Below are 13920 nucleotides of genomic sequence, written 5' to 3'. Positions count from 1 at the left end.
ACAGCTGGTCCCCGTGCACCTGATGTGACTTGACTGCGTCTGAACAAGAACAGCTCTGATTAAATTCCGAGGCCCTACTGGGGGAACCAGAAGAGTCGTAGAGTCATGTTTAATATAGATGGCCCAGAAAGATGAACCGACAATGTGATGAAATATTCGCCGGTGCGCTCCACCGTTTTTGACCCCCAGTGTCACAGGCCTTTTATCCGGCACGCCGCCAGGGCGAGAGGCGGCGTTGGTTTTGGGAGATAAACTAGCTTCAGACAAAAGATCCCGGCTGATTTGACATTTGCTACATTTGGTGTCATCCATTGTTCAAAAAGGAATTCCGGCGTGGGATCGTCGCAACTTTTCGGCTTTGTTAAATTGTACTTGACTTTTTCACAAGCGATAAGTTTTTGAGGCCTCATTTTTGCGGCTTGCTGAAAATCACAGCGAAAGGCTTTTGGGAATTTTGGTTTTAGTCCTTTGCGTCTGGAAGTTTGCAAGTTGTTTCTGTCTAGCCAGACTTTTTACCAGGGTACAAAAACAGGTAGCTAAACGCACGTACGTTAAATTCACAAACTTGTTTTTTTATGTTGCTATGGCAAGAAACTGCACAGTGACAGGCTTAAAGATTACATTTTAGGTTTTTGACCCCAAAAAATTGACAAAAAATAGCTTAATTGCAATTTATTTAACATTATTATTATTATTAGCTCAAGGGGGATAAGCAGCCCCTGTTGCCCCCCCTTATTTACGGCCATGTCTATTTGTCCAAACTCACACACAAAGAGCCATTCATGTGGATGCCAATCAATGACTGGTGAGCGGAGAATGCCCTTCCGGTGAACTGTTAAGACAAAACGTGGCTTGGATTCCATGGATGCGAAATTTTAGTGCAAGCCTTCCGGTTTTCCATCTCCCCGGAACGCCCGTTCCCTCCCGCTTTTCCTCCATCGCAGGCCCGGAAGGCTTCCATCCTACCTGCGCAGCATTTTGGCAACCGTGCATCATTTTCCGAGCAGCTGTGTGTGCACGCGTGTGTATAAAAGGCTTATCTACATATTGACTCGCTTTAAATCCACACCCTTGTCTGCGACAATAATTACACATTGTACATGAAGTGTGTTGCTTCCTGCACCTGAGGCGGGCCACGCTGCAGGGGAGTTGCCCAACGGCGGCCTGGCAAACACACCTCAAGCAACGCCTGGTATCCAAACAGCTCGGGAACACACCCTCGGCTATTTGATGCAATGGCGGTTTTCCATTCGGAGTGAGCAGAGAGCGCCACCACATGGACGGTCTTAATGCAAAGTTAGCGGGAGTTGGCTTGGAAGTTTATCAAGCTAGCTGTTTTCTACAGGGCTTATCCTCAATAGGGTCACGAGTCATTTGAAATCCATCCCAAGATTCGGGGTAGACCCAAGATTCGGTCGTCAGCCAATCACACGGCGCGTTAAGACAGATAACCAATCATAGATCAATCAATCATCCCTGGGGACCATTGGTGCATTTTGCTTCATTTTGACTTGAGCCTTGAGCCAACCAATGACAAGAAGCCGTGGTCCAGCAATTCCCAACTACCCTGTCAAAGTTCTATCAGTGGTTCATTAGTCCAACAAATCCATAATTGATGACATCACATAAAATATACATGTGATCATGAATCAAAATGATCAGAATGGGAATGAGAGACGCAGACATTATCCTTCTTGGATTCGCGCTATTTATTTTTATTCTGACCTCAATGTGTCCGAGAAACCAGCAACTTTGATATATGTATTTCCCTCAAAATGACGCTCCCAAAATAAATAAATAAATATATATATAACTAGACATAAAATAAATCAGGCCCGGATACCAGTTTTGCCAACGAACTTGTGTATCGTAAGAGGACGCATGAAAAAGTTTCAGGCGTCCATGCACAAATTAAACAGGAAGTAGGTTTCTCAAAATGGCTGCCTGTTGAGAACATTCCAAGCCTCACAAATCCCTTGGAGGAGTTTGCTCAAATGAACCCCACACGGAATTAGGTATCAAGCCCTGGCCAAAATTGCCGATTATCATGAAATTAGGCAAACAGGTCAATCATTTTAACGTCACAAGCCATTTTGAGCTTTAAAAACATTGCTAACAAGCTAATGCTAAGGGGCAAGCTTATTGTTTCTCTCAATTGAAGACTGATGATCACATTTTCGATGATGTCTGTATTCTGCTGAGATTATTTGCCCAAAAAAAAAAGAGAGCGGCTGACTTTCACAGTTAATTGGCCTCCCTAATTAGCACAGGATGTCGAATTCCCACATCAGAGTCGCTGTGCTAAATGGCGAAGCGTTAGCGAGCGGATGCCATCTCTTTCTCCTCGCCTCCGTATAGGCGAGCGGGAGACGCGGTATACGTTACGCACCCGACGACAGATTTGTCGTCTTGATTAGGCGAAACGGCAAACGAGCTTAATGAGTCGCGTCGGTGTCAAACGGCTGGCCGATGATGTTTGTCGACATGCGTGTCATGTTCACCATTTGGGGGAGGATCTGTGAAGGTTATGTGGGGGTCAAGATGGCAAGTGCGCGGAAAAAGGGAATAAAGACATGAAAGGCAAATCGGAGGTAAAAAAAAAAATTTTTTTAGAGATGTCGCAGTTCCTGGTAGGCGGAGCTTTGATGCTGTTGCGTGATTAAAGTTTTTTTTTTTCATGTGTGAGAGAAACTGGAATTGCCGTTTGAAGGCCTTTTCATTTAACGATGCGCTGAAACAATCTGAGAATCATAACAAAATGAAAATGTCGAAAAGTTCTTTTTTTTTTCCTCACCGCAATGATCAACTTTTTTTTTCTAAATTGGTCAAAAACAGCGAAAAGCTAGGGAGTGAAAAAGAGAAGGGGGAGAAAGCGAGAGGGGAAAAAAAATTAAGCTGAGACGAAAAGTGCGACTTGGATTTAATATTTTATAATTGCCAAGGGACATTCTGAGATCAATGAATTTTTTTTTTTTGCCCGGGACGCACATCAGAAAGAGATGTACTTCAGTCTTTTTTTAGGGGAACATTGCTCTATTTAATTCCAGCGTGTGCGTGCGTGATGCATGTGAAATATGCCCGGCGTGGCCCCCTCGTGGCTCCCCGGGCACGGCTGCGGGCGCACATTACCACTTTTAATGGGGCCGCCACCAGAAGAGGCGAGGCAGCCAATAACCCGGGCCTCTCTAATGGACCGCCTTGTTTGTTCTCGGCCACTATTTTTTGCAAACGAATTGAGATGCTTTTTTCTTCAGAGAAAATTGACAAATCTGTGTGAACAAGAGAAGATGCCTCTACCAAAAAAAAACTATTAAATAAGACAAGATGGATTTTTTTTCATGCTCTGTATTCAGGTGCATAAGATTTGACGAAACGCAATCAAGCTAGCAGTTTTTCCAACAAAAGTAAAAATAGGCGGCGTGATATCTCGAGAGATTCGTCACTTTCACAGACGTCGTGTTGACGACTTCATTAGCACCGTTCTCGGAAATCGGGAGGTTTTGGTATCAGTCCCGTTCCCCTCAGGAACAGTTTTCTCCCGCGGAAGGCGTAGGCCGCGACGAGTGGGTCTGCGCTTCTCCGGTTCCCCTGGCCGGCAAACTGCGGCTCGAGAGCCCAGCCTCCGTCAGCACGCCTCCGTAGCGGCTCGGCGGACGAATTCATTCTCATAGAAATTTAATTATATCAAGATTAACAAGGGAGGTAATTAATTTCGTTCAGATTGGTATCTTTTGGAAGCGCCCCGGGCTCAACTTTGTTGTCAAAACTGTATATTTAACCATTATTGCACGACTACGAAATGAGCGAGCGACGTTCGTATAGATCTATAGAAGTGTCTTATCTAAACACTGTAAGCGCCAATATGTATATTTAGTATGTAGATGAACGTAAATGAGACAAAAAGATTTTTCCAAAAGTAAGCATCGTACTCTCGAGACCTTTCGTCACTGACTATACTATTTTTGGTGTTATGATGGGTGAACGGAATTATTTTTTTTCTAATACCAAAAAGGAGGCGTTTATTTTAAATGTCTGACAGCAAGCGTGAATCAATTTTCTATATCGCTTATGCTCGCAGGGGTCGTGGTTACGAGGTACGCTCGGGCGCACTATCCCACTTTTGGCCAATTTAGACGGGAGCAAAGATTTGAACCTTGAACCTCCAAGCTGTGAGGCAGATGTGTTAACAACTCCAATTACGCCACACTGACAACCGGTTAAAGCCATCCTGGTACATTGGAGGCGAGTAGGAGGAGTAGAACCATCCGGTAGGCGTGATATCATCCAAAAAGACATTGAGGCAGTGGGCGGGGGAACCCACTTAACAACCGCGTTTAACCCCGCTTTCACTCAACCGGTCCCCCTTAACAAAACATCCCGCCCCGGCCGGTCCTCCCCCCCCCCCCCCCCCCCCTCCCTCCCTGCAGCTCCGGAAACCTCTGCGCTCTGTTAGCTTCCTGTTTGTCTGGCGGAAGACCTCAAGAAGAAGGGCTCAAGATGGAGGGACAGTGGCGAGAGGCTGGCGGAAAGAAAGCGAGACACTCCCGACTTGGGATTGATTTACTTCATTAACCGAGATTACAAGTTTAACTTACAAACCAGAGGTCAAAATTTCTCATTAACAAGGGGGGGGGGGGACCGCCGAGGACCTCGGGGGGGCTGGGAGACCACTCTTATTACTGACTACACATTTCAATCTGTCTTTGATGTTTCCATGTCTGCCTTTCTAGCCTCCCCATACCAGCGGCCCCTCCCACTTTTGGCAGTGAGGTTGATTTTAATTGTAGCTATAGAACAGAGCGTGCTTTTTTGCCTGTAGGCCAGCCTCCACATCTGTAGTGAGTGCAGCTTTAGTGATATTGGGTGCAGTCCATAGCTCGGGGCTCATTTTAATGGTTCCCCCCCCACCCCCTTCTACTCCACTCCCCCTCTTTTCTTCATTGGAGACTCAGATTGTTTTCCACGTGATTCCTGTTAATTTAGCTGGAGGAAAGGGCATCAGTTTTCCTTGTGCTCCCCACCCCGCCACCCTTCTCACACTATTGCCTCGCTCTTTCTGATCTTCGGCCTCAAAGGAAGAAGGTAAAATGTAAGATATTCGATGGGGCATTCCGGAATTGCTTTTTTAGCATCAACAAACAAACGGGAGGCTAAATGAGTCTTAAGTGTGTCAAGGATGCAGTCGATGCTCGTAGTTGTGGAGGGAACGTTTTTCCTCTCATTGTGCGAGGTTGCTGTTGTCACAAATAATCGGTTATCACATGAATAATAAACAGTTATCGCAAATAAAATTAATTAATCAAATTAGTCAATTATGACCAGGTGCCCGTATCTCTCAATTTCAGTCGTACGGTTAATTCCTATGGCAGTCGATACAGATTCTACCGATGTGGGAAGACGATATAGTAAAAAAGGGGAGATGCGAAGTGAAGATTCTAACCCAGAATCTCTCCCTGCAAAGCAGACGCATCAACCACGCCGACACCGTTTCGGACTTTTGAAGACACCCTTTCGCAGTGCTCACAAAAGGTTCGGTTTCTCCCCGTCGACCCTCGGCTGCCCCTTTGTCACTCGGCTCCATCCCTCCTTTTTCCTCAAGGTGCTTTACCCTGGACTTTTTATGCCCGACTTCAAAAGCGCTGATTAGGGGGGTTGAGGCTGCAGGATGGTTGAGCGGGAGGGGGGACTACTGAGCGACCCCCAACTGAGATCCACCGCTGGGTCCTGGCAGCTAATCTTCCCTGCGGAGTCCTGTAAGGCCCCCTTTGTTCCGTCCCCGTTTGCAGTCTTGACTGGGCTTTGGCAGCCCTTGGCGGTCAGTCGAGGTTGCAAAAAGTACTCACACTACTAAGTAGTACAGATACTTGTGAAGAAAAAAAAACAAGTACTGACTCAACGCCTCTATTTAGGTAAGATGTACAGAGGTGAGGAAATGAGCAAAGCGGGAGGGATGGGAAGGGGATAGTATTGCGGGAGGTAGGATCTCAACAGCGCCATTATCCGGCTCATAATTGAAGCGCTGGCATGGCACTGAAGGGCCGCCTTTGTCTGGGATTCATGCGGAAAAGCTCAGGATGCGATGTCAGAGGGAAATAATCAGCGTGGGCCCTCCGCAACGTCGGGCCGCCCGCCCGCCTGGCCGCGGGACCACCCCCCTCCCCTCCCACCTCCCCTCCGGCTCATTTCTGTGGAGATGAAATCTATGACAAGCCCCTCAGTGAAGCTGAGAGCAGGCAACAGTCCAGTAACACCCACAGGCCTGCAGGCATCCTGTGACCCCCTTAGAAAAGTCACATTCACTTTGCTCTGGAGAAAGGAAAGAGAACGCCGGCGGCACTCGCAGCCCATGTGAAATGAAGAAATGTGAGGAGGTGAACTCCAAGTGAAAATAAGTTAAGATTCCCCCCCCCCCCCACACCCCTCCCACCTCTTCCTTCTTTGCAAACACTTAAGAGGACTGCGCTGATGCCTCTCTAATTAAACATGAACAGGAAATGTAAGACACAAAAAAAGAACAATGTATATTCATGTTAATGCTGCATTTAGGAGAGCAGCTTTCTTTTTTTTCTTTTTTCTTTTTTCTTTTTTTTTGGGATTGCAGCAGAAGGTCGCGGGCTAATACCCATCAGGCTAAAACATTGTGAAAGAGCTCGGCACTGCGCTCAAGGAGCAGAAGTAATGCTTTTATTTTATTATTTATGCCTTTTTACCGGCCACATTTACTACAGCCCGGCACGCCGAGACAACACGGCGCGGCTCGATACGAGTGGGTTATTTAAATGACCGATTTTGCATTCAAAACTCGGCCTCGTTTGAGATGAATCAGACGTACGGGCAGAATATGTGGAATTTCAAATGTTCCCACGGAGTGCCCGAAGGGAAAATGCATTTTTTTTTTTTTTTTTTTTTTGCGGAGCGGCAGCCACACATGACTTCACGTACGACCCGGAATATGACACTCATGTCTGCGCTTTGTTTACCACCTAGCATGAAAACATCCCATTAAGGGGACGACAGTGAACCCTCGCTCATTCGTGAATAGACAAACGCACAATCACACACTTGCCGCTCGAGTGAAATGGAGACAAAAAAATAAAGAATTCAAAGTATGCTGTCAAGTACATTCACAAAACATTTCATATTTAAAAATGACCTTAAATCTGATATAAATATTCCTACAATTGATTTGATCAATATTCCTTCAACATACCGGAAGTCCTTGACATTGATTACGCTACTTGGCAGAATCTATTACCATTAATTTTTTTAAATATTTGAACAGTTTTTCCTACTCTGATTTCAAAGCTAGTTATTCGTCAGTTTGTTGTGTACTTTCTACTCTAGATAATAAGAGTTTTAGAAAGAGCAAATCAATTCTCATGGAAAGTTTTTGCTTTTGAAAATTCCCGCAATTTCGCAACCTTACCCAGAGACACGTCGTGCGGTTCTAAATGTGTTTCATTCTTCCGCATTTTAGTTCTACGACAGGATCGCTCGCATGTTCGCACCATCCCTCCAAATTGCTTTAACATCAACCCTTTACATCTCACAGGCCTTGAGGGCGTAATAAGCTAGGAGAGCGCGGATTGCAATGATATACTGTTAGCTCTATGTTACGCTCCCCAATTCATTTTGCTCTTTCTAAAGGAAGTGACGAGTTTACTTTTAATTTCGGGTTTAACCCGGTTCTGGTCTTACCTCAGTCCCTGATGGGGTGGCCCCCGGCGAGTCCACTTTGCGTTTTTTGCGGGGTCCGATAGCCGCCAGTGCCGTGAGGTTAGCATCCCGCTGCCTCATCTGGGCTAGTTCCTGTTGCTGCATCTAAAAAAAAAAACAAATAAGAAAAAAATATTTCATATACTATATGTTATCTGTAGAAATCACATGACATTTAATTTTCATAGACTTCAGGAATTAGCATGTTTGAATCCTTTGGGGGGCTGAATTTCCCCGAAACATTTCGGATGGCAAGAAAATGGTGGCTTGCTGTCAGCCATTAGCAAACTGGGGACACATTTGTGCGCATGTGCAGTCACATGATGTGTTTAGAGGAGGTTTAAGGGGGGGGATTGGTGCGAGGAAAGGAGGGGGGGCACTGCCCAAAGTAATGTCACGTCTAGCCGCAGGCCTGAGGGGGAGCCCAGCGTGGCTACAAGCCGCCCTTTCTATTGGTTGGATGTGTGACGGCCCGGGGCGGTGGCACAGGGGGTGCGGCAGGCAGGCAGGCAGGCAGGCGCACACACACACCCATGCGTGCTTCTTGTATCTAAGTTGGCCACAGCACTTGGGGGATGCATACCCACCAGCCTGCCTGTGTGCCTGCCCGCTGGGTCTGAAGCGAACAGGGACAATCAATGCGCGCTTTCATGTCTCCCATGTTCTTTTATGTTATCTCCCAGCATGTGTTTGGCCGGGCACCGCTATTTGTACACGTCGTCTGATCAGATCGGGAGGAGGCGTGGAGGGGGGGGAATTTACTTTCAGATGCTGGAGTCCGTGGAAAAGGTTGCTTTTTTTTTTTTTGTGGAAAGTAGGATCTAAAATGTGCATGCAGTTGCCTGTGATATTTCTCTCTTAGAAGCCCGCCGGCGAGGCTTGGCCTTTAGGGTGTTGCCACTTCACATTTAGCACGGCGGAACTGTTGAGAAATTCAAACGCACTGACAACGTCAGGGCGGAATAATGGCAGCGATGAAGACCAGCAGAAAATCACCCCCCCCCTAAAAAAAAAGTGTAAAAATAAATAACTAAAATATTTGGGCACCACAATGATGTATGTGATTGGCTATATGTGATATTTTTTTCCACAGAAACCAGACAATACACGTTTCATGTAAATTTGAGCTCATGGTGAACTAGAGGAGAAACAGGCTACGATTATCAAGACAAAAAAAATATAAAAACATTAGCATGCCTTGTCTGGAAAGAGTGGAACAGCCTACGGCCTCAAAACAAACTATTTTGCCAAAAATCCACCAACAAAAGGTCAAAAATTGGCCAAGGCTGTTGCGTGGACTTAACCAATGGCAGTGGACTGTGGGGTCATTTTAAAGAGTGTTAAAAACTTTCTTCTGGATGGATGGACGGACAAATGGATAGACGGATGGACGGCACCCAGTAGAGCGCTGACCTCCAATAAAGGAGTCCGCCCTTGTTTATTGTCATATTTGATGTTGATTTCAGGGTGTGGACCAACACAAAAGTAAAAAATAATTTAACTAAAAATACTGAATACATTTTCCAACACCCAAAACAACTTAAATCAAGAATCAGCAATGATCAACCATATTAGCTTCTGCCCCAAACAACAAGCAAATCTCCGTAGGCCTGACCTTAAAGAATCCCGCTGCAATAAGGGCGAGAGAGCAGAGTAGACAAAGCGAGAAGGAGAGAGAGAGAGGGGGGGGGGCTATCTTACTGATGGCACCAGGATGCCGGCACCCCGGCCTGGCAGTTGGCACCAGGCATGTGCTCCTAGCGCCCACAGCAACTGCCTGCGTTTTTAGATTTATGAGCGTACTATAGATGAAGACCTCCATTTTGCCATCTGCAATCTCCCCCCCCCCGATCCCGTCTAAGCTTCCAGTCACTGACGACGCCAGGGAGACGTATTTCTGATTCCAATCTGGTGCCGCCGTGCCCTGTCCACAGTAGCCATGGTTGGAAACTGTTTTTTTTGTTGTTTTTTTTCAAACTGACAATAATAGAATTTCACTGTAAGGGCTACGTCGAGAACGTTGGTCCGCTGTGGGTGGCGACTGAACACAGCTTAAGTTAAAGAACAAAAGTAAAAAGTCGTAAGCCCAAAAGTGGCCACTTAAATCGAAAAAAGTCGGATTTGCTGGGAGGCTAATACCGGGAAGCGATCCCAAGATGGATGCTACATCACTACATGTATTCTGAAAAATGTATTTGGCGACTTGCGTCGTACGTCATTTTAAAACTCTTGATGAGGAATTTCCATCTCTCTTTTTTGTGTGTGTGGCGGCGAAATTGTTTTAAATAGCAGCGAATCCACTCGTGCCCTTTTGAAGCGTGGCGACAGTGACTCGCAAAGCCAAATTATTAACAAAAGGTCAGCATGTGTAAAAAAAAGAGTTTTACAATCAATGTAGCTTGAAAAGAGCTTTGAGTAAAGCATTTGCCTGATCCTTTAAAGGACTCGAGAATGTGTTGGTTATTGACTGAACATCCCCCCCAAAAATATTAATCGATGGAATAATTGATAGGTGACAGCCGTAATTAAAACAACTAAATCAACAAAATGGAAGCAAACGTGAAGATGTGACAGCCAACCTGGCCTTCTCCATCTTTGACTGTTTTTAACAAAGCCTTTCCACTCCCCTCTCCTTCCATCTATCCCTCCCTCCCCCCATGGCCCAAGGGGAGGCTCTCGGCCTCCCAGACGCTTACAGACAGATGTCCTTGGCGGAGCACAACATGCTCTGCTTGACGTCACAAGCGGCTGCGATGTTACGAACGACACTAAATGGAATCGCCGGCTGAAGACGCTGCCATTAAAGGTTGACCGGACCCTCGGCCACCTCCCCCATTTTTTCTCCGACAGGACACAGTGGGTAGGTTCTCCTTGGCGGAGTGTGTTTTAAGTCACCTTTGCACTTTGTCTACTTTTCTGTACTTCTTCTTGTTTCCCATACACCTCCGATAAGAATATGCAGCGCCCCGGGAGGGCATTGCTGGCATGGAATCAGCTCTAAAGTTCATAGGTTTAAAAAAAAAAAAAGGATTGAGCAGGGCTGATTTACGAGTTATACAATATAGTGTGGATCTGCTGTCAAATCGATTATTATTATCATCATTATTATTATTAAATAATACCAAATACAAGCAATATGTTGTTATTTTTGTTTTATTATTATTTCTATTTGGGTCTCTAAAAATATGCTCTTCCTGACTCTGATGGGAAGCAAAGAATCCGTTTCCGAATCAGCCCGATTATCGGAGCACCTGACTTGCAAGGGGATCATCTTTAGAGCCGTCCGGCGACTTTCACCGAAAGGAAGCGAATGGGATTCAAAATCGGCCCGATTCGGCACGTGCGCCCCAGCAAGGATTGTTTTTACCAACATTTGCATGACCTGCACAGGCACTGAAGGGGGGAGGTGTTGAGCCCCATTCCAAGATCATTAAAATTATCGCTGATGTAAGGAAAATTTCCCACTTTAAATGTCCTTCCGCGTCGTGTCTTGGCTTCGTCGTCAAGCAGTCAGCCTTTTTTTTTTTCCCTTCCTCAAATTCAATGCTCAACGCCCCCCCCCCCCCCCCCCCCCCCCCCCCCCCCCCCCCCTCGCACTCTTGCTCTCTCTCCTTCTATTGATCACGTCTAATTTGCATCCAGGAAAGATGAAAACTCGCACATTCGCACTCGTGGAGAGAGGACGGAGCCAATGATTTATTCATTTTGAAATCAAGAAAGAGAAGGAGGTAGATGAGAAATAAGGGAGGGGAGGGGGGGGGGGGTCTTCATAGGGGCGGGCGGGCGACTAAGCAGCCTCTGAGCTTCTCTCTCTCTCTCTTTCTCGATGTGGCCCCCCCGGGTGGGCACGTGGTGTGCGAGCGCTCCTAATTAACAAGGTGAATCATGTTGCCGTTCTCTAATTAGCCCAACATGACAATCTAATGGAAACACGCAGGCACGATGCCGGCGCGCTCTTGTCCTTCCTTTTCCCTCGTACGGACGCCCGCAGTGACGACACCTTGGGATTCAACCACAAAGCAAAGATGGGACAAGAGTTGGTGTGGGGTCAGAATTCCTCTGGGAGGGGAGGGGGGGGGAGGGGGTATTGCAAGGTGAACGTAGCCCCCTTTTCTTAATTGAAACGCATCCCCGGCACCTCGCCACCAGCGTCGCTTGGGCGCGCCCAATTCCCCGGTCGCCCGCGCTTCCCAAGGAGCGCCGCAAAGACAAAAGTGAAGCTCACAGGCGAGGAGACGTGTCGCGTTCTCCCTCTGAGGCGAGAAAAAGAGAGGAAAATCTTCTTGTTTTCCTTCTCATTACGCCACTTTTGGAAGAGAGGAAAACACACACGCAGCAACACCAAAGGTACTGTTTTAAAAGAAGCCAGAAGATGTGTTGTTTTTTCTTTTTTTCTTTACAACATGACTTGAGGTAAAGAAGAAAGAGGGGAAAAAATCAAGTTCAAGAACGTACGATGACAACAAAGCAAGAAAAATAAAGAAGCGGTGGTCCTCAGGAGCGCTGCGATGAAGATTCAATGACTTGACTAAGTGTCCCTCACAACTTGGGTTTTACGAAGTTTTTTTTTTTTTTAAAGGGATAAGAAAATCCTAACCTACATGGCGCTGTGAGAAAAAAATATTCCCCCATAGTAATAACCCTTCCTCAGGATTTTCTGCTAAAACTCTGAATTCATGATTCCATCAATCACAGCAGGTTATCCAGGTCCTGAAGGAGCAAAGCAGCCCCAGTCCATAACATGACCGCCACTACTCTTGGTATGATTTTCTTGTGCCAAAATTTCAACAAATATTTTGTTAGTCCATCAAATATTCTCCCAAACGTTTTGGAAATCGCTCAAAAGAACGATAAGTCTTTGGTTGAGACGAGAACACGGAGCCTAAGTGAGGCAAGCGAGGGAGGTTGCGAGTTTTTCCGACGTTGAAGCCCGGAATATACGATCCGTGAAGCGGGATATGCAAAACAACAGGAATTCTCTTTGAAAGTCAGTGCAGAGAGTGAGGAGGAGGAAGGCAGCCTGCATTTGGGCCTTCCCGCCTCAGGCGTCGCCTCGCAGGAGCAAGCGCGCCTCGCAGTTTTCTGCCGGGCCAGAGGAGTCGAACCTCTGAACTTGCGCGTATAAGCGGCTTAATAAAAAGAACGACAAAACATCACGAGCCGACGTGTTGTCCTTTGACACACCGAAGGCTCATTCCTCTTGAGGAGCGTGGCCAATTGCCCGACGGGGCCGCCGGCGTGGGTGGGATCGGGTCCTGTATCGAGCTGACCTCGTCACTTGCGGAGGATGCTGAGCCAAATAAGGAACAGGGGAAAAAGAAAAAAATCTCGCCTGTTCATTACGTGCGCAACAAGGTTAAACGTGTTCAACCCTGGCAAATGTCACGGTAATAATTGTGCCAATTTGCAGACTAACATATAAACAGCGGGGCGATTTAAAATGAGAGGTCTAAAAGTTGAGCCAGACGAGAATTAACTCGGCGGTGGAGGTTCACGGCATTTTAAGCCTCGCTGGTGATTCAAAATGGACAAAAGGAATCGCCGGGCAGCCTCAGGGAAGATAACACTTGAGGAGAATTATTCCGACAAAGAGAGGGAGAAGAGTCTCACACACAGGAATGACTGTGGGCGAAAAAGAATAGAGATGGACTCTCCGTGCACTGAGCCACTCGTGATGAACACCTTGGTGTGCGAGTTGGCTCACAACATCTTGTTACCTTCAACCTTTTGTACAAGACCGCCTATTGCGAGAACGGTAGGAACAAAAAATGCATCGTAATTCTGTGAAGGAGCTCGCGAGCCACTTCTTGGGACCTCTTAGGGTAGGGTGTCAAACTCTGGCTTGAGGACCAAATTTGACATTTCTAGCCATTTCTTATTATTCATCTTTAAAAATGACCTTACATTTTAAAAAAAAAAAAAAAGATTCCTACAATCGATTTGATAAATATTCCTTCAACATATCTTATAGAACATAGGTGTCCAACTCAAGGCCCGGGAGCCAGATATGGCCCATCACATCATTTTATGTGGCCCACAAAGTCAAATTGTGGATTGACTTCATTTTTTGACACCCCTACTGTTTTTCAGCTTTGCATTATTTTTATTCTTCATCTCTCTCTCTCTCTCGCCTCGACTTTCTTCCCCCCCCTCTGATTTCCTCTGTCCACTGGCAGCCTGCAGACGCGGCGATGATGAATCTCT

The 13920-nt window shown here is 46.4% G+C and overlaps 1 protein-coding gene across 2 annotated transcripts in view; it reads right to left on the bottom strand.

Moving 5' to 3' along the window:
• LOC125967580 (transcription initiation factor TFIID subunit 4) overlaps positions 1-13920 on the bottom strand; it is a 45316-nt gene that overhangs the window by 7352 nt on the left and 24044 nt on the right. For both annotated transcript variants that reach the window (XM_049718769.2, XM_049718770.2), the window contains one exon: positions 7699-7821. In XM_049718769.2, coding sequence (XP_049574726.1) covers positions 7699-7821 — 123 coding nt within the window. The remainder of the gene's footprint in view (positions 1-7698; positions 7822-13920) is intronic.

Source organism: Syngnathus scovelli, chromosome 4 (assembly GCF_024217435.2).
Source record: "Syngnathus scovelli strain Florida chromosome 4, RoL_Ssco_1.2, whole genome shotgun sequence".
Classification (NCBI taxonomy): domain Eukaryota; kingdom Metazoa; phylum Chordata; class Actinopteri; order Syngnathiformes; family Syngnathidae; genus Syngnathus; species Syngnathus scovelli.
This window is presented reverse-complemented; position numbering and strand designations above follow the sequence as displayed.